The sequence below is a fragment of the Rhizophagus irregularis genome, chromosome 1, assembly GCF_026210795.1.
Source record: "Rhizophagus irregularis chromosome 1, complete sequence".
NCBI lineage: Eukaryota > Fungi > Glomeromycota > Glomeromycetes > Glomerales > Glomeraceae > Rhizophagus > Rhizophagus irregularis.
In genome coordinates, this window is record NC_089429.1 from 4,854,541 (window position 1) to 4,874,244 (window position 19,704).

At 28.8% G+C, this 19,704-nt stretch overlaps 7 protein-coding genes across 7 annotated transcripts; 3 read left to right on the forward strand and 4 right to left on the reverse strand.

Annotated features, from left to right (window-relative positions):
• Positions 1–1,575: 1,575 nt before the first annotated feature.
• Positions 1,576–2,911, reverse strand: OCT59_001000 (uncharacterized protein; the record flags this gene model as incomplete). Its single annotated transcript, XM_066139249.1, has 6 exons — positions 1,576–1,763; positions 1,862–2,186; positions 2,268–2,434; positions 2,498–2,567; positions 2,632–2,823; positions 2,909–2,911. 6 exons carry the CDS (start codon positions 2,909–2,911, stop codon positions 1,576–1,578), a joined length of 945 nt encoding a protein of 314 aa, XP_065988670.1.
• Positions 2,912–5,570: 2,659 nt separating this feature from the next.
• Positions 5,571–7,301, reverse strand: OCT59_001001 (uncharacterized protein; the record flags this gene model as incomplete). The annotated part of the gene is made up of 3 exons (XM_025332201.2): positions 5,571–6,604; positions 6,679–7,089; positions 7,163–7,301. The coding sequence occupies 3 exons, from the start codon at positions 7,299–7,301 to the stop codon at positions 5,766–5,768; spliced, it is 1,389 nt and encodes a 462-aa protein (XP_025175742.1). The 3' UTR covers positions 5,571–5,765.
• A 1,420-nt stretch (positions 7,302–8,721) lies between these two features.
• On the reverse strand, positions 8,722–9,885 carry OCT59_001002 (uncharacterized protein; the record flags this gene model as incomplete). Its single annotated transcript, XM_066139250.1, has 4 exons — positions 8,722–9,360; positions 9,444–9,526; positions 9,596–9,755; positions 9,829–9,885. 4 exons carry the CDS (start codon positions 9,883–9,885, stop codon positions 8,722–8,724), a joined length of 939 nt encoding a protein of 312 aa, XP_065988671.1.
• An 867-nt stretch (positions 9,886–10,752) lies between these two features.
• On the forward strand, positions 10,753–12,389 carry OCT59_001003 (uncharacterized protein). Its single transcript, XM_025318601.2, has one exon. The coding sequence runs from the start codon at positions 10,766–10,768 to the stop codon at positions 12,170–12,172; it is 1,407 nt and encodes a 468-aa protein (XP_025175740.2). The 5' UTR covers positions 10,753–10,765; the 3' UTR covers positions 12,173–12,389.
• Positions 12,390–12,708: 319 nt separating this feature from the next.
• On the reverse strand, positions 12,709–13,683 carry OCT59_001004 (uncharacterized protein; the record flags this gene model as incomplete). Its single annotated transcript, XM_025311037.1, has 3 exons — positions 12,709–13,047; positions 13,137–13,352; positions 13,633–13,683. 3 exons carry the CDS (start codon positions 13,681–13,683, stop codon positions 12,709–12,711), a joined length of 606 nt encoding a protein of 201 aa, XP_025175739.1.
• A 1,958-nt stretch (positions 13,684–15,641) lies between these two features.
• Positions 15,642–17,184, forward strand: OCT59_001005 (uncharacterized protein; the record flags this gene model as incomplete). Its single annotated transcript, XM_066139251.1, has 2 exons — positions 15,642–15,801; positions 15,995–17,184. The coding sequence occupies 2 exons, from the start codon at positions 15,642–15,644 to the stop codon at positions 16,261–16,263; spliced, it is 429 nt and encodes a 142-aa protein (XP_065988672.1). The 3' UTR covers positions 16,264–17,184.
• Positions 17,185–17,601: 417 nt separating this feature from the next.
• OCT59_001006 (uncharacterized protein) lies at positions 17,602–19,159 on the forward strand (the record flags this gene model as incomplete). The annotated part of the gene is made up of 1 exon (XM_066139252.1): positions 17,602–19,159. One exon carries the CDS (start codon positions 17,602–17,604, stop codon positions 19,024–19,026), a length of 1,425 nt encoding a protein of 474 aa, XP_065988673.1. The 3' UTR covers positions 19,027–19,159.
• Between the last annotated feature and the right edge of the window lie 545 nt (positions 19,160–19,704).

The window sequence follows — 19,704 nt, forward strand, 5'->3', positions numbered from 1 at the left end:
TTAAGGCTTTTACCATTCTCCATTTTCAATTTTTTAAATAATCTGGGTGATTCTTTACTATCATTATCTATAATTAAGATATAAATTAGTATTTATTCATTATAAAACTTTAATATAAAAATAATTACCTTTAAAATTAATTTTACTTGATTTACTAGGATTACTAGCTATAATGAAAATAAATCAATATGATATTTTATTTATATAAAAATTCAATGTTATTTTAATAAACACTGACTATTATCAGAAAGACTAAAATCATATGACCTACTAATATAAAATGCTATTTATGATGAAAAAGTACCTCCTTAATTAATTCAAGGATTGATATATGAGGGGAAATTATCGAAGTTTGATTTTTAAATTTAGTTTGGAATAGAATATTATAATTAGAATATTATTGTATAGCATAGCAATATTTTGTTAACGACTCAACGTGGTGATGACCCACACCACAGGGTTGAGCGTTACACCGTGTGGCAGTTCTGTTCGAAAGACAGATTTGCACCAGATTTTAAACAATATAAAAAGGACCGTTGTTGGAGGTGCAGCTGGAGTAGTGAGTTAGTTCTAAGTTTGAGTTAGTTCTGTTTAAGTTTTGTATAGGTTTTATTTTCAACAGATAGATATATGGATATTACAGAGGCAGTAATATCGTATTTTATTCCATTGTTAATAAACCTGATACGTTTTGTCACATTTTAACACACTGTTTATTATTGTTTATTATCGTTTATTATCATTGTTTTTTTAATTATCATTTGTCAATTTTTTGTTAAACATTGTTGATTACCCGTAACTAATCATTTTTATACACACACCACCCGATCTACCCTCAATCTATTATATCATTTATTATCACTTATTATCGTTCATAATCGTTTATTATCAAACATTTTTACCTTATCGTTTGTCATACATCGTTATATTACCCTGCCATTTATTAATCGAACTTTCTGTTACTACCTACCGAACGTCAGAAACCGGTGGTAACATTATCGTAACACACCTGGAAATTTGTATTACGTGTATGCGCAGTTATGTGAAACTATAAATCAACACTACTCATTTGTCTGATCAAATATAACACAGGTTAGTTTTGAAGTTGTAAACCGATCAACTCACTTTTTACGTTGACTAATAGGACTCTGAACTGAAATAACACAGTTATCAGTTTTTAAGAAACGTATTTGTAGTAGATATAGTAGAAGTATCTCTATCCTACGTGGAATTGATGCGAAATGGGATCATTCCAACATAAGTTGACATTTATGATTCTCGTATGAAATTATTATGAGTTAAGTCTCAGTAGATGAGTTTATAACCATACGTTCATTGGAAACTATTGAATAACAACATGTTCACAGACAGTTAACATTCGTCACCATATCCATAAACGTTTACGCCAAATAAATGCTCATTGAATGTTACAAGATAACCATCATCACTTCATAATATGTATTACGTAATAAAAAAAATAAAGCTTTTATTATATACTCTCTTTGAGTGAAAACAGTTATATACGAAAAAATCTAAAAAGTATGTGAATAATCTACAGTTCTCGACAAAGCAAATTTAAATCAATTTCACATAACCGACATAATCAATTTGACAGGAATGTTCAAACTCTGTTTTTTCACTTTCTTCGCTTCCTTTAGAATAAGGAACAGTAGACACATTATTGTTTTCAGAATCAATACTACTAAGTGTTTCGTTTACTTCGGAAATATTTGATCGTTCATCCGGTTCTTGTTTCCAACATTCTAATCAAATAGATTAAAAATTAGATTGCAACAAGAAAAATAAAATTAACTGGATCCAAAGGAATCATTGCTCCGTAAATATAGTATATCGAACTTACTTTGATAAAGTCCAATAAATTTAACATTCGTGTTCGGAACAGGTTCTTCTCTCACACCACTAAGTATCTTCAGCGTAACATCATAATCTCCAAGACCATCAAAAGGTGACGTGCGGCTAGTTAACTCCCAGAATAAAAATCCCAAACAATATATATCAGATTTCTCGTTTAGCTTATATGGAACTGTTTGATCGAGCATTTTAGGATCCACATAAGGCATTACTCCCCATACTTCAGTATTATCACAACCCTTCCCCGTTTCAAATGAACGTCCAAAATCTGCTAATTTTATTGTATCTTTATGTACTAAAATATTATTGGGATGCTAAAAAAGAAGGCGTTAGTTACACATTATAATGGCTAGTTCATTAGGTAAGTGATTTTTAAATACCATGAATATACTTACAAGATCTCCATGCACTATTCCCTTGTCAACGTGCAACCACAAAATCGCACTTGCAATCTCCCTTGCAAACCTCAATTGATTATTCCATTCGATAGTATTGTTCCTTAAACAATCTCTTAATGTTCCACCTTCTGCATATTCAAGGACAAGCGAATACTTTTCCTCATCTAAAGAAAATTAAACACGTCAACAAAAAACTTCATATATTTATCGCAAAATTGTTATGTTACCTTTTTTTTTAGTAACACCGTAGAATTGAATAATATTTGCATGGGGATTAACCGTTTTTGTTAAATAAACCTAGGGGCAAGTTATCAATAAATAAATTTGTACGTAATGTAAAAAAATATTATCTGTAGCACACCTCTTTATTGTCGACAAATTTTTTAATTGCATATTTTGTTGGCGTATTCTTCCATTTTGCGACAAAAACAGATGCAAATCCTCCAAAGCCAATATCCTTGGAATGGATAAGATCATGAGAATAATAGTGCTCAATAATATTGTTCTCTAGTAATCTATTTAGCTCATTGGCGTAATGATCTTCAAGATGCGACTATGCATAATGTCGGTATTTACATAACATGCATGATGGCGTTTTCAAAAATGATAAGTCTCTCGTGTAGCGTTAAAAAAAAAACCATTTTGATATAAATATCGGCCTGTTTTCTTTGTGGCGCAGTAAGTCTATTAAATTTTTGTCGGATTATGAAGTTAATTTTTTAAATGAAAAGATAGCACCCAAATAACAAGTTTTTTGTATTGGCAGAATAAAAGGAATGAAAGGATTATATATTTTTTAACGCCGTTTGTATAAAATCCGAGGTTGCAATAGTTTATTGTGCCGTCAGGTGATGAAAAATGTAAAAAGGTATTATATTTCTCGTTTTTGAGCGAATTTACAAAAATTGACTTGAAGTTTTTAACTTATAAGAGAAAATATAAAGAGAAAAGGAGTAAGAGTTCGAAAACAAAGACATGCTTCAACTTATTTGTATACAGCGGTACTAAAAATAATTGGTCCCTAGATGGACACGTATTTTGTGCTCCTTAACGGAACGTAAATGGAAATGTACAACTGTAATACACCCATTACCTTTTTTATAACATGTTCGGGTAAACTTTTTTCACACATATGATGAAATAAGCCAACTGTGGCCTTTGGGTCACGGTCTCTTAGTCGGACCAGAATATATCTATTTTTTCTATTTTGTTGCTCTCCATAGAGAAGAATTAATAAGTGTTCGTGGATACGATACGACACAAGATATGTTAAGCACAATGTTAAGGCCGGGCAAAAAAAATTTTAGATTCTCGTGACATAAAATTTTAAAAATGACCCGGCCGGCCGGCCGGCATTTTTTTTTTATATATGTAAAATTTTTTCATTTGTGAAATTTTTTTACGCACATTGGCCAAAAACTTAAAATCACGTGATAAAATTTTTTACTATAAAAAAAAAATTTCTATTTTTCGAAAAACTGACCCGGCCAGGTCACGAGAATCTAAATTTTTATTTTTCCCGGCCTAATCATTAAAAATAATACAAGAAACCAATTACATAAAATTTTGTACGACTAATTATTGTTATGTTTTCGCATTCTATGTGAGTTTAAGTTATCCATCCGTTTGCATTCAAATGTGCATTGGTTACAACGATACCGTATATTTGTATGTTGTTCGGTGATATGCTTAGACAATGATTTGTCTGAGCCTAAGTTTTTATTGTAAATTAGACGGATATATTTCCCTACTGTCGACTCATTTTTATTAATATATTCCTCAAGCTCTTGCTGAAATTGATTAAAAGTAATAGTTGTATCGATGATATCTAGTGAATCACGAGTAAAAAATAAACGTGTGAGTACATTGTTACTCTTCCAACAAGCATAATATGACTTGTTTAATTTTATCCAAGGATGAACTTACTCATAAGATTATCTGACGAACGCACATCTTTAGTATTTTCCTCCTCTTTCGTCGTCTGATTCTCTTGTTATTTGCTATGATAAAAATAAGTATTCGACATGTAACCGAATATCGTCATTGATGACAGATTTTATTTACTAGATTCACAAATATGTATACCACGCACCTAGTATTCTTTAATGTTGTGTTCTTCTAACGGATGTGTCATTTTTTCGTTAATTCGATCAATTACCACATTTAATTCGTAATTCGAATAGAAAACTTGGAATCTCTCTATCCAAAACTCATGAGATAAAGCGTTTAAACTTGGGATCAAGCGTATCGTAGAAACAGCCGTTTAAGCCGTGGAATCTGATTTCCCATTATGAACGTATTAATGTTTTTTTACCGGTTTTGGTCGTTCCTTCAGGTTGTTTAGAATCTATGTTTTTTACTTTTTTCTCCATTACACGAACTAATTACGAATTAAGTTCACTTCACTATTTATATCCTGAGATTTAGACTACTAATCTCTTCGAAATCTGAATTTTCTTTTATTTGAGTGTTTTTTATCTCGGGTTTGTTCTATTTCGTTCACTTTTTATTCAATTTTTTATGCAAGTAATGTTCACGATAATCATCCAAGTGAATATCATTAAGATGTAACACATTCGTATTTTTAAGAGAAGTTTCATTTCTGAAACGGAGAAAAAAAACAATGATTTAAATGAAGAATATGAATACCGGGAACTGAATCAAAACCAATGACTGAGGAAACTAAAGCTGATTATCCTATATATATATACTGTATATATCGAGTTTTAACATTTTATTCGGTTAGTTTTAGTCAAGTTTTCTCCGAATTAGAAACTAATTTGAATAACCTTGTTTTTGTAGGTGTTTTCATGACTTCAACGTATATTTCTTTCTTTCTTGTAAGGAATTCAAATAACGTCGGAGACATACTAGTTTGAAACAAACCATAAGTCCATAAATTTAAAGGATACACTCGGAGTACTAGGATTTTTTTATTGAAATTAATAACGTTTAATAAAATGTAACTTAAGTGTCAACATTTTTAACCAACGGAAACAAAATTATATTGAAGTTATAAAATTGATTTCTCTTTTTTTCTCTTGAAACATAAGTTATGAGAATCATTCGATTATACGATTTTTGAAAAAACTTTTTTTTTTTAATATAAAATAACAATCGCTTTCTAAAATTTTTTTCTTATCCAAATAAAAAATTTTGAATATAAAACATATTTTTCTAAAAAAGCAGTTAAATTTGAAAAGAACCAATATACAGGGGCCATGCGAAAATAAAATGGATGAAAGTAGTTAATAATTACTACTTCAGTTTATAATATAAAAAATTAAGAGGTAAAAAAAGTTATGACGTATATAAATGTCAGGTTTATTTAAAAATGTCTCTTTATTCTTTATCTATTAATCCTAATAATAATACAGTATTTGTTCTATCTATATATTTTATATTATTTATTATATATATATATTATGTATATGTACTTATATATGTATATGAATATGATTCTAAGATTCTAAAATAATAATATTAATAGTTTTTTTAATCCTTAAAAATTAAGTTATCCGCAAAACTATAAAAGTTTATCATAACGTTTATAACCTTTAAAATTCTGTCTCTAACAATAACGCCAAAAGGCCCAAGTGGCGTGGAAGTCTTAAACGTGACGTTTCTAGATTTTAATACATCAGCAGATGTTCGTTTTAACATTTCTTTTTCATATTCTTCAATAAAAGAAATATTATTGTCCGTATATTTAAGTAATGCTTGAGAAAGTTTATCGGCATCCTGAATAGCATTATTTGCTCCTAATCCTAATATAGGACTCATAGCATGAACAGCATCTCCTAATAATACAACTCGACTACTCGTCCATGATTTGATAGACATTGGATCAATATCTCGCATCATTCTTCGTTGTACAGGATTATAATTTTTAAATGGGAATTTTATTGGATCATTTGGAATTGTTTTAGGTGCCAAGTCCCATAATTCTAACAATAAATCAGTCAATTCACAATCTGGTCTTAATGTTCGAATTAATACTTTAACATGTTCGATGACTGACGCAGGATCATTATCATCAACTTTAGCCTTTTCAGATTCAGTATCAACATTATCTAATTCGGAGGGATAAGAATAAACTAATGTTGCTCTATAGTGAGGTTCATTTTTTTCGTCATCTTGTTCCTGTTTGATTGGTATTAAGCGTGTCATCATAAATGTTGAATCTCCTTTTGTTCCAAGAGTTTTGCGGGCCAAAACATTTCCATGGATTTTACTTGCCCTGTCCATAAGGTGTTTAGGTATAGAAATATCTACGCCAACATGAGTTATTCCATAATTAACAATTTGTAATTCGGGCAATTTCTGTTTTCGTACTAATAAAAGAAAAAAAATGGTTGTTAATTAATTGAAAATTATGGATATTACATAAAAATATCTTTTAACTTACTTGGAGAATTAATTCCATCTGCACCAACTAAAATATTACAAAATTCTTGTGTACCATCTTCAAAAAATACCCAAACTCCTTCTTGAGTTTCTACATATTTAGTACATTTTTTATTCCATTGTACTGGTACATCATCTAATAAAACATCTCTAAGTCGATCACGATAAATGATCATTGATGATAAACCACGAGATATTTTTGCAAGTTCGTAAAAATCTTTAAATGGTTTAGTTGGAGGAGCAAGTAGAACATTTCCTACTTGATCAGTGATAATTATTCCATGAGTTTCTACATCAGGAACCGTATTTGGCGTTGCTTTTGGAAGGTTTGAAGCGATTGAGGATGGAATACAGTTTAAAAGAGATTGAGCTCCATAATTAGACAAGCCTATATGATATCCTTGCCATCGATCTAACACGTGAAGGTACGAGTTAGTTAACGTTGTTAACGTAATATTTAATTAGAAATTAGAAATTTATTATACCTGTAGGACTAGATTCACGTTCAAAGATTTTTACGTTGAATTCTCTTTTGTCCTTGTTCTTTATCAAAGCATGATAGAGAGAGAGTCCTCCTAAACCCGCACCGACAATAATTATCGTTGGAATTTTATCTTGTTGCATTCTTAATGAAATTATTATTTGTATAAAATTCAAAAAAGTAGATAAAGAAAAATTATTATGATGTATAAAAAATTGTTTGAATGATTTCTAATATATTTAATATATTTTAATGTATTTTAGATTTGTTCTGAAAGAATCGAGAAACATTTTCTAGCAGGATTTATTTATAAGAAAAAAATATCATTGCCAAGAAACAAACGAAACGTAAACTTTATTACTGCGCGAGACGTTTTAGTATATTGGAATGGTCGATCAAGCATAATTTAACCATTGCCGATATTTACCCGATATTTCTGTTATTCCTGTTTCACGAACAGAATTCCGGATTTCTTATAAACGTCACATGCCAAGTCGGATGTAACGTTCATTCTTTCAATTATTTTTTCTAGAAATATTGATGTGCAACACATTCGTCAAAAATTGACCGAAATTTTACCGAAAATTTTATTATTTCGTCGGAAAATTATTTACCGAAAAATTTTACCAAGAATTATTTATTTTTTACAAGAAATGTAACGTAACTCAACGGGATAATACGAGATAATCATTGTGACGAACCGAAAATTTGAACTTTAATAAATTAAATAATAAGATTCATGAAGGTTATTGTTTACAATGGTAATTTTTTTTTTATAATAAATAATTATTATAATTTTCATTATAGTTTATCTATATATAATTTTATTTATACTGTTATTTACGATTTCATGACCTATATTCTATAAATTTCTTAAACTTTATATTTGAATTTAAAATGTTAATGAATTAAAAAAGATTTTTTAATTGAGTGACATCTAAATTTATCTTCTTAATATTATTAAAATTTTGTCTTTTAATTCACATTTTGCTATTTTCCCTTTTCGTCAATTAAAAGTTGAATCCTAAAATCGTTAATTAAATTCTGCCGCCAATTAAAAACATGCGTGACTGCACGTGTGTCATGAATTTCGGAAATTTCTCTAGGTATCGGAAATTTGACCGGAATCTGGAAAGTTCGGAAGTTTCGGAATAGCTGAAACCAAAACGTATAATGGGTGAAACGCTTAGCTAATCGCAAAACAGTTTTGCTTGAAACCTAAATATATTTCATTCCTTTTCATGCATATCTTTTCTAGAAAGTGCGTAAGTATTGTATTTTTATACACGTGTATACTGTATAACATTATTATTATTTTAGTCGGACTGTTGTACCGTTAGAGTTCTTATTGTACTCTTTATCAGGTATGTAGCCGATACTATGTATAGGTATATGATCGGCGAAAATTCGTCAACTGTCGATTTTACAAATTATTATTTTGTCAGGCGCTCAGACCTGCGAAATTACATGTTATTATTATTATACTGCGCCGCAGTTTAATAATTTTTTTTTTTATTTGAAAAAAATGTTTTTACTAAAATAATATATATATAATAAATTAATTTAAGAAGATTGTTTTTTATCATCCTTGTCATTTCCAAAAAGTACAGATATTACTTCATAAAATGATAAAGATTGTTTTAAAAATCCAACATCACTATCAGGTTCCAACTTTTCAACTTTATATTGTTGTTCCATCTTAATTTCATCACGAACATTGTTTAAAGGCATATCTACCAACATTCCATTAGAAGTTCTTAATACAATATCTTCATCAGGAATTGAAGGTTGAACAATACCTTGTTCAAAATTTCTTTTTTCTAGATCAGATTCACTTAAATGAGGTAAATCTATGATAAAAGTTATAACGTAGGATAAGATAACGAAAGTGACTGTTTTAAACATGTACCCAGGGATCGATAATTTAAAAATGAATGTATTTATATGATATAATGAAGCAATTAAAATGGGTAATGAATTCACTACAATTGATGTGTAGGGTGAATGAGAGCGTTGATTGGTAGTTGAATAACCCAGTATGCATTGAATAATACGAAAAGTAACGTAAACGTCTATCGAAAGATCAGCTATAGTCGTAATCAAAAACCACTTTTCCTGATGTGCGTCATTATCACATGAAGTAACATTAGGTGAAGTGATGTTAAACGTTATTTGTGGTTGTATGAATGCAATGGAGATGATCTAGGAAAAAAAAAAATAAAAATTGTAAGAATAATAAATATATTATAATCAACGTAATCAACGTTAAAATTTTCATAACTTACATAGAACAAACTTCTAATTAAAAGTAAACCATATACAATGTAATTATCTAATTTTGATTTTATGAATTGTCTTAGTTTCCAGACTAAGAAAATGATGAGAAATTCTGAAAATATGAAATCTAATAAAACTTGTAAATAAGTAGTCAACAAACATTGCGATAAAGAAGTGGTATTTATCGTAATAAGTAATCCAATATTGGATAGAGCGCATAAGAGACCACTTATATTGAAAGTAATCTTTAATATACTTGAAAATTTTAAATAATCCCCGCGATAAAATACGATCGATTTAATAAAATTATGTGTGGAAGCCTTTAATTGATGAGATTAATAAATATTAATAAAATTAAATGAAATTGAATAAAAAAATGTTTAAAAAACTCACCACAATCATTATTGTTGTAAGTATCAAAAAATAATTTAATTCGACCGTATATTCCATGATGATTTTAATGTTTGATGATTACAAAATTCACAAAAAAAAAAGAATGAACGAAAGAAAAAAATTTATAAAAAAAAGAAAAATATACAGAAATGAGAAATTTTTTGTTTTAAAAAAAAAAATAAAAGATTTTTACGCACTTTTATATTACCAATTTCTTTCATTTTTTTTTTCGTCTTAAAAATATTAGACTACATTATATTTCGAAACCTAAATTCTTTTGGATTCCCATATTGGGTTTCCTTATTTCTAAGTTATTTCTAAAAAAAAAAATAATTGAATAATTGTTGAATATGAAAACAATAATAACAATAAAGGAGTCAAATTGAGTGGTTTGACATTATTAATGTTAATTATAAACTTGGTAATTTTCTAGTTTCAGTCATATAGCGTGTAGTCTAAAAAAAAACAGGTAAAATCAAGTAAATCATTAATTACTGCGTAAATAAAAGGCTTATTGTTTACTATTTATGGATAGTTCTCTTTACACAATATGATATTATGAAACAGGTTTTACAGCAAATTGGATCATTTCTAAATTTGGATGAAACGTTTCATCAAAATCTAATTTAAGAACCTGCCTAAACCAAAATAAGTCTTTTTTGAATCTTTGGAATACTAAAGATATTGTTTCACACATACGACATGAGGTTGACGTTTGGCTAGTTTGCATATAATACTTATAATTAGTCCGAAGGACGTATCGGTTTCACAAATTTCCTGTTGTCCGTCCGGCACGTGGTGATGTGCAATGATAACTGCGCTTCGGACTTCGTTTCCTAGTATACTTGTGCATACCCCCGAATACGACGTTGTACGACATGGAATAAATTGTATATATTGAAAAAAAAATTTTTATTCTTAACCGTTTTCTTAAATAATGAAGAGAGGATATTCATTAGAACAAGATTTAAGATTATTAATAAATAATCCAAAGTATAGCGATATAGAAATTTTATGTGAAGATGAAAAGAAATTATATGCTTGTAGAGCAATCTTAGCAGCAAGGTCCGAAGTATTTGATAGTTTACTTTATAATGGAATGAAGGAAAGTTACGAAAACAAAATTTCTTTTCCAAAGATTAATTCTGCTGGTATGGAAATAATATTAGAATATACTTATATTGGTTCAATTAAAGAAGATTTATTAACAAAAGATAATATAATTGAATCGTATTATGCAGCAGATTATTTTCAATTATCTGACCTTCAGGATTTAATAATGAAAACCGTTGAAAATGCATTTAAAAAAAATTTTACAGAAAATTATTCACCAGAATTATTATCTAAAATTGTAGAAATTATGCCTTTATCAGAAGATAATATTCTTCTTAATTTATTGGTTGAAACGGTTGCAACTATTCCATTAAATACTATTGAATTTAACCGTTTATCTATTTCAGCATTACAATATCTTTTATCTTGTACACATGAAAAAGAAAAAGCTTTTGTAACTCCAGAATATGAGGTTCTTAGGTATAGTGCTATTCTTGCAGCGAAACAAATTTCTGAGGATGCACATAATGCTATTATGAAACGGTTGCCAACCTTAGAGCAGATAAAAAATTCATTCCAAGTAGAAAATAATTTTATTACTGATAATCGAAAGATTGCGGAAGAATTGAAACCTTTGATTAAATTTATCGATTTTAGAAGGATTAAAGGTATAATATTGGTTAATTTTATTGAACCATTAGACATTATTCCAGCCGAAGTTATCTTAAATGTTTATCGATTTAAAACATTATCGGATAATTCAGATTTAAGTAGCGTTCGAGGAAGATCGATTTATAAATTTAATTATGTTTGGGATGAGTCAGCATGTGGATCAAAACTTATTGTTGAAAATAACGGAAAGATTGTACATGCACCATATGGTTGTGGTTACCAAAATGTTAGGGCCAAAGCAGTATTAGAAAACGAAGGTATTTATGAATGGGATGTCATTATTGAGAAAGATTGTGGTTATGCTTGGGTTGGGGTATGTGCATCAGATAATTTTAGTTATGAAACTTTTGCAGGAGGTCAACCTACTGGATGGATATTGGGTTCTAGTGGTTATTGTAGTAATTCTGGTAAAGATTTATATTATTGTCCCATGTTTTACAGAGATAATTCAAAAATTACAGTTCATTTAGATATGAATAAAAGAACTTGTGCTTTTACGGTCAATGGTATAAAATATCGAGAAGTATCAGAATGGAATAATCTACCTTCAAAGCTTTATCCAGTAGTATCATTAATGTATTCTGGTCGCTTTCGAATTCAATCTCATCAAGAAAATTAGACAAAATCTTGTAGATTTGAATTTTATTCTTATCATTATAATTACATATATATTGAAAATAATTGTTATGTTATTTATGGCCAAGAGAATAAAATTTTTATTGGTTCAATTATTAGTATTACGTGATGTTGAAGGGTTGCATCAAATTTCATTTTTATTGAGTTGATAATAAACGGGAATATTAAAAAATTATAATAATTGTATAGAAATTTTAACTTTAAATCACGCATAATAAACATTTTTTTATTACAAGAAAAAAAAAAATTTCAATTATTTAAAGGTTGAAGCAGGAATGTCAGTAAAATCTGAAAATTCAACCATCGTTACGATCGTTTCTTAAGATCTAAATTTTTTAATTATAAGTCCAACAAAAAAAAAAATTAGAAACTGTCCTGAATAAAAAAAAGCCGAAATATATAAGAATGTCGTGAGATCTGAGATGAAATTAAAAAGGTCATTGTATTAGATACAGTAGTGTTATACGACGAACTAATGACGTGAATTCGTGATGTAATAAGGAGCTTCAACGTACATTTTTATAAACGCATGATGAATCCGTTTATTTTGGTTTCCATAAGAACAGATTCCAATAAAGGCATGTTAATGGCCGGTCTGATAACAAATTCGAAGTCATTGAACAGAGAATGGTCCACAACAGACCACTTAAGCATATGAGATAAGTGTTGGGCTCGTTGTGATTCTTGTTCTACGTGATGACTCCGCATTTCTTCAAGAACTTTTCTATATGGAAAAAGTAATGTGCCAATATGTGGCTCAAATGTTAATTCTTCAACAGTTGAGTTAGGTTCCTCCTCATTCTCAATTTTGCGTGATTGTTCATCATATGAAGGTGGATTTTCGGGGGTTCTATCATTCTGTATGGTAAAAAAAGATTAGCAAACAATTTGCTAAGTCAGCAGGAGACAGCACAAGTCACAACGAGCATATGCTAGGCTGTTCCCACCTCGGCCAAAATTGACCTCAACTCGACCATCAGTCGCGTGGTACATCTCCCATAAAAGAACAAAATGTGTACGCTGCAGCGATGTAAAGGCCAGACACTCTTCTTCCCCATGCCAGCAGCGCAGGGTGTAGTACAAAATGTTATAAATAGAATGTACATATCGTGGCGTACATAAGGCTGGGCGCTCTTTTTTCCCATACCAGCAGCACGGGGTGTCTAATTCATGAAAAATACTGACCTTTAAGTTATTTTGCAAAAATAGCGCTTTTTGACTTGCCCTCGTATTGGGCTTTAATTTTCTAACTAATATGTTCAGTTCTGCGCCTAAAGCGTTATGTGACTCGCTTCTGAGAAATTTGGTATTTTTTCAATGAAAAATTTATCCCATGTTTCCGTGTTCCCCCATTTGGTATAGTGTTTCTCCCAAAAATCTGATATACGGATACACGTTAGAGTATTTAGAATTTGATTATTGTAAAGAACAATGAATACTTACCCGATATTGTACTTCTTTCAGAGCTTCTTCAGGTAAGCTTCCTTTTGGCATGTTATGTTATGTTATTATGTTATTAAAGAAAATAATAAGTCATACGATATTAAAAAAGTAAAACCAAACAGAAAACAAGAGAACTGTGCGCGTTTGAATAAATAATAAAAAATTTGATTACGGATTTATTGATTATTTGCGTAATAACCATTTGTATTAAGACTCATTTGCCCTTATTTGATGGTTATGGCTTAGCTTATTGATTATTTGGTTTTATTGGTTATTTAAGTGATTTATTGACTATTGATTTATTTAATTTTCATTATTATTACCCTAAATTGTAGTCATATTTCATTTTTAATTAGAAAATATCATGAAATTTATTATAAAAGTATCGTTTTTGGATTTAAATCTTTTTTTTTTTGATGTTTAGTTATCAATTTAATTACAAAAAATATTTGCATATTTTTATAAAATAACTCATGTTTATTCCTTATATATAAAGTCTACTTGCGCGAAAATTATTTATATATGTATTTTGACCTTCTTTACAACTTTACTTATACATCAAATAAGTAAATTTGCAAAATCTTCATAATAACGATAACTTTAATACTGTATATAAGAACTATCACTTCGATCGATTTGCCGATTTTGATGTCTTATCTTGTACACGAAAACTTTCTATAAGAAGTCAACCTATTGATGGTTGAGTACTAGTTTCTATGGTGGTCGTCGTCTCCATTTGGAGATGGCAGAAAAGTTACAGTTCATCTAGATATTAATGAGTGAACTTTCGCTTTTACGATCAATGGTAAAAAGTATCGGGAAGTATCGGAATGGAATAATTTACCATCAAAACTTTATCCGGTAGTTACCCTGGTCGCTTTCGAGTTCATCCTCATCAAATAATTAAAAATTTTAATGAGTTTAATATAGTTTAGTTATAGTTTGAATTTCTCTATTAAATGTAATTACTTTAATTGTACAGTATATCTATCATTTACTGAACGAAAAATAATTAAATTTAGCGACCTTTATATAATAAACAGGAAGAACAGTGTTGTATTTCATTTATAAGCATAAGAGAGTACACAGGCAATCTCGATAAACTGGACTATCCATGATTATATTAGAAAAATCTGTCATATCAAAAAATCTGTCATATCGAAAATAAAGCTATAATTGTATTATAATAATCCGTTCTAGACCCAATTCCGGTATATCAAAGTTTCCGGTTTATCAAAGATCTGGTTTATTGAGGCTGCCCGTGTATTCAATAAATATCATAAAATACAGTATATGAGATATCGAATTTTAGATTTAATCATTGAAATCAAAACTACATATATAATAATAGTATAATAACCATTTATTAAAAAAAAAAAAATACATTTTTCGAAATATCGAAACAGGATCTGAAAGCAATTTAACCTCTGTCGCAATCATCATAACATTTCAAAGTACAATAAATAAGAAATGGTATAAGATTTGAGATGTAATAAAAATGATAATTTTAATGTTCGTTCAAATATTTTAAAAATTAACTATAAATTATAATTTGAAATTACTCTAGTTTAATATGAACTTTTTCCATTGTTCACATGAGGATTGGTATCCTCTTTTTAGTGCGTTTCACTTTGCACGACGTTGTTGGGATGTCACCACAAAGTCACCGAAACACCCTAATCGCTTTAAGGGATAGCGATATTATTGTGATCGAGTACCGCCTGATCATGCAGGCGCAGCACGAATTTGAACATTTCCTTTTAGTGCAACATAGTACTGATCTAAATTTATAAATAATACATCATCGAAATTTTTTTTCAAATTTTTTCTAAAATAAAATAAAATTTGACAAATGACGAGAGGATATTCATTAGAACAAGATTTAAAATTATTAGTAAATAATCCAAAATATAGCGACATAGTAATTTCATGTGAAGATTAAAAGAAAATATATGCTTGTAGAGCAGTTTTAGCTGCAAGATCCGAAGTATTTGACGATTTGCTTTATAATGAATGGAATGAAAGAAACTTATGAAAATCAAATTTCTTTTACAAAGATTAATTCGGTTGGTATGGAAATTATATTAGAATACATTTATACTGGATCAGTTAAAGAAGAAACTTTAACAAAAGTTGAAGATTTTTACGCTGCAATTGCCAGAACTTCAAGTTTTTATTATAAAAACCATTAAAAATATTAATTTTGTGAGTAATTATTCTCCAGAGTTTATATTATCTAAAATTTCGGAAACAATGGAACCAAATCTATTAACAGAAGATAATATTATTTAATGGTATATTCGTTACCGCATCCACTAATAAATTAAGAGGAATATTGAGTTTGGTCGATTGTCCATTACAGGCCTTAGATATTTTTTATTTATTACAAGTGAAAAAGAAACACCCTTCGCAACCCGAGAGTATGATGTTTTTCGGTATAGTGCAATTCTAGCAGCAAAAAAAGTCTCTGATAATACATATAGAGCTCTTGTGGAACGATTGCCAACTTTGAAACAAATAGATTTGGAACAAATAGAGAATTCAATCGAATCAGGAAATAAACTTCTTATCGACCATCAAAAAGTTACTAAAGAATTGGAACCTTTAGTTAAATTTATTAATCTTAATTAATCTTAAAAGGATTAAAACTAAAATATTAGTTGATATTATCGAACTACTAGAAATTATTCCAATCGAAATAATTTGTATTGCTTATCGACATTTTGCATTATTAAGTAAGTTAAATTTAAGTGATTTTCGTGGAAAGCCTATTAATGAATCTGGTTATGTTTGGGATGAGACACTGAGACAGCACGTGGTCCAAAACTTATTATTAAAGATAACGGAAAAATTGTACAAGCACCAATTAATTGTAATTCACACCAAAATGTTAGAGCTAAAATAGTATTGGGGATAAAGGTATTTTTGAATGGGATATCATTATTGAGAGAACTTGTGAATATGCTTGTGTTGGAGTGTGTGCGTCAAAAAATTTCAATTACGAAGCCTTTGCAAGATATCAACCCAATGGATGGGTATTAGGTTCTGGTGGTTATTGTAATAAATCTATGAAAAATTATTGTCGGATATGGCGCAATAGTTACAATCCATTTGGATATGAATAAAAGAACCTGCGCTTTCACAGTCAATGGTACGAAGTATCGGGAAGTACCAGAATGGTATATTTTACCATCAAAACTTTATCCAGAAGTATCATTATGTTATCCTGGCTCATCAAAAAAATTAGAATGTTCGGTACAAATAGTTAATATATAGCAATATAAATTGAAAAATGGGTTTTTATGTTCTCGTAACATCTAAACATGTCGTAAATTATAGTCAATTATATGTTCGATGAACGTAATAAATGTCAAAATCATGAACCATTTTATTACAAAAATAAAGAATTTACAAGAAGGTTGCATATTGAATTAATCTTAAATTTATTCTTTGTGATAATAACGTCGTCATTTCTGAGAATAAAAAATTTTTAATTATAAACGCAGAAAAATAAATTAGCAATTTTCTAGAAAAAAAAGATCGCATTGTGTGAGTGAGAATGTCGTAAGATTTTAAATACCGTAAAACACATTTAATATAGTAGACGATCGCTCACGGTCGCTCGTCTCAATTTTATTCTAGTACTTATTTTATTGTGTATTGGCGCAAGTTCTAAAAATAATGAAGTTACGTCACTACCTTTTCCATTTAAAGTATCATATAGTATTGCCAATTTTATAATTCTGAAAATTAGTATTTACCGTTTGAAGTTTAGTATGTCGATATTTAAGGCGCAGTAAAATTTCGATGATATACTTTGTACAACGAACATTTCCTTTTTTAATCTGGCTTAGGCGCATCATTGTACAAATCTAAATTTATTATATATAAAGAGTTTTAATCCCAAAAATAGCATCATTAAAAAGCGTATTATTTTTTTTTCTTTAAAAAAAAAAATTCTAATAAATGATGAGAGGATATTCATTAAAAAAAGATTTAAGATTATTAATAAATAATCCAAAATATAGTGATGTAGAAATTTTATGTGAAGATAAAAAGAAATTATTTGGTTGTAGAGCAATTTTAGCGGCAAGATCTGAAGTATTTGATAGATTACTTTATAATGGAATGAAAGAAACTTATGAAAATCAAATTTCTTTTCCAAATATTAATTCTTCTGGTATGGAAATTATATTAGAATATATTTATACAGGATCAATTAATGAAGAATCTTTAACAAAAGATAATACAATTGAAGCTTTTTATGCTGCAGATTATTTTCAATTACCAGACCTTCAGGATTTTATTATGATTGTTTTTAAAAGTACTATGGAAAGAAATTATAGGGAAAATTATTCACCAGAATTATTATCTAAAGTTGCGGAAATAATGCCTATATCAGAAGATAATATTCTTCTTAATTTATTAGTTGAATCAGTAGCAACTATTCCATTAAACACTATTGAATTTGGTCGATTATCAATTAAGGCACTTCAATATCTTTTATCTTGTACATATGATAAAGAAAAACCTTTTGTAACCCCGGAATATGAAGTTTTTCGGTACAGTGCGATTGTAGCAGCAAAACAAGTCTCTAATGATGCATATGTAACTCTTATGGAAATTTTGCCAACTTTAGAACAAATAAAAGAATCAACCGAAATAGAAAATAGAATTATTGTAGATCGTCAAAAAGTTTCTAAACAATTAGAACCTTTGGTTAAATTTATTGATTTCAGAAGAATTAATGCTCAAATATTAGCTAATACTATAGAACCATTAGAAATTATTCCAATCGAAACAATTCTTAGTGTTTATCGACATTTGGCATTATTAAATAAATTAGATCTAAGTAACACTCGTGGAAAACCACAACCAATATTTGATTTTGATGAGACAGCATGTGGATCAAAACTTATTATTGAGGATAATTGTAAAGTTGTACAAGCATCAAATGGTTGTGATAGGCACCAAAGTGTTAGAAGTAAAATGATGTTAGAAAATGGCGGCGTTTATGAATGGGATGTCATTATTGAGAAACATTGTGGTACTGTTTGGGTTGGAGTATGTGCAACAGAAAACTTTAATTATGAAAAATTTGCAGGACATCAACCTACTGGATGGGTATTAGGTTCTAACGGTAATTGTTATAATTCTAGTTATAAATTAGATTATTGTCCCTCATTTAAAAATGAGGGTGCAAAAATTACCGTTCATTTAGATATGGATAAAAGAACTTGTGCTTTTACGGTCAATGGTACAAAATACTATGTATCAGGATGGAATAATTTACCATCAAAACTTTACCCGGTGGTATCATTGAATTATCCTGGTCGTTTTCGAATTCAACCTCATCAAAAAAATCAGCACATGATAGAAACATTATACCGTTAATTTTTTCTTACAAATATATAGATTTATTAATTATTTATTAGGATGAACAATTTTTTACAATATAGAAATACTGTATATGAATTATTTATTAGAGGTTAATGTTAACCGAGCAAAATAAATTATAGGTTTTTATAAAATCAAATTTATGTTAATAGTACATGATATATTGATATATGTGTGATATGTTTCTGATAAAAAATAAGAATATAACTATTAGGTTACGCTTCATTTTTCGAAAATATCGTTTAGAACAATTAAATGACTTTATTTGCGATCGTCATAATCACGTCGTCATTGAATCTTAAAAAATGTCGAGAATTATCTTAAATCTTAAGGATTAAATACAGTATGTTATGAAGGCTTACAAATATTGTCCAATTAGACTGAATTCAAAATTCGTAGATGATAGTTAACATCTCTCGCTTGAATCGTCAAATAACGACTAAACGCGTAGTACCATTCGTAATACTAGTACAACACAGTGCAAATTTAAATTTTGTAAAAAGTCATATTTTGATCTATATTTGAATATTGAATTTGACATAAACGATAAGGTTCTAAAATATTCAAACTTAAGATTTAATCACATCGTGAGATTATCCATAGAACAGTTATTGAAGTCAAAGAAACAGGATATTATTTATTAAATAAACATATTTAAGGTTTTTTTCTTAAATT

Coding starts and splice junctions, on each gene's coding strand:
- OCT59_001003 (XM_025318601.2), top strand. CDS start 10,766: ATGAAGAGAGGATATTCATTAGAACAAGATTTAAGATTATTAATAAAT.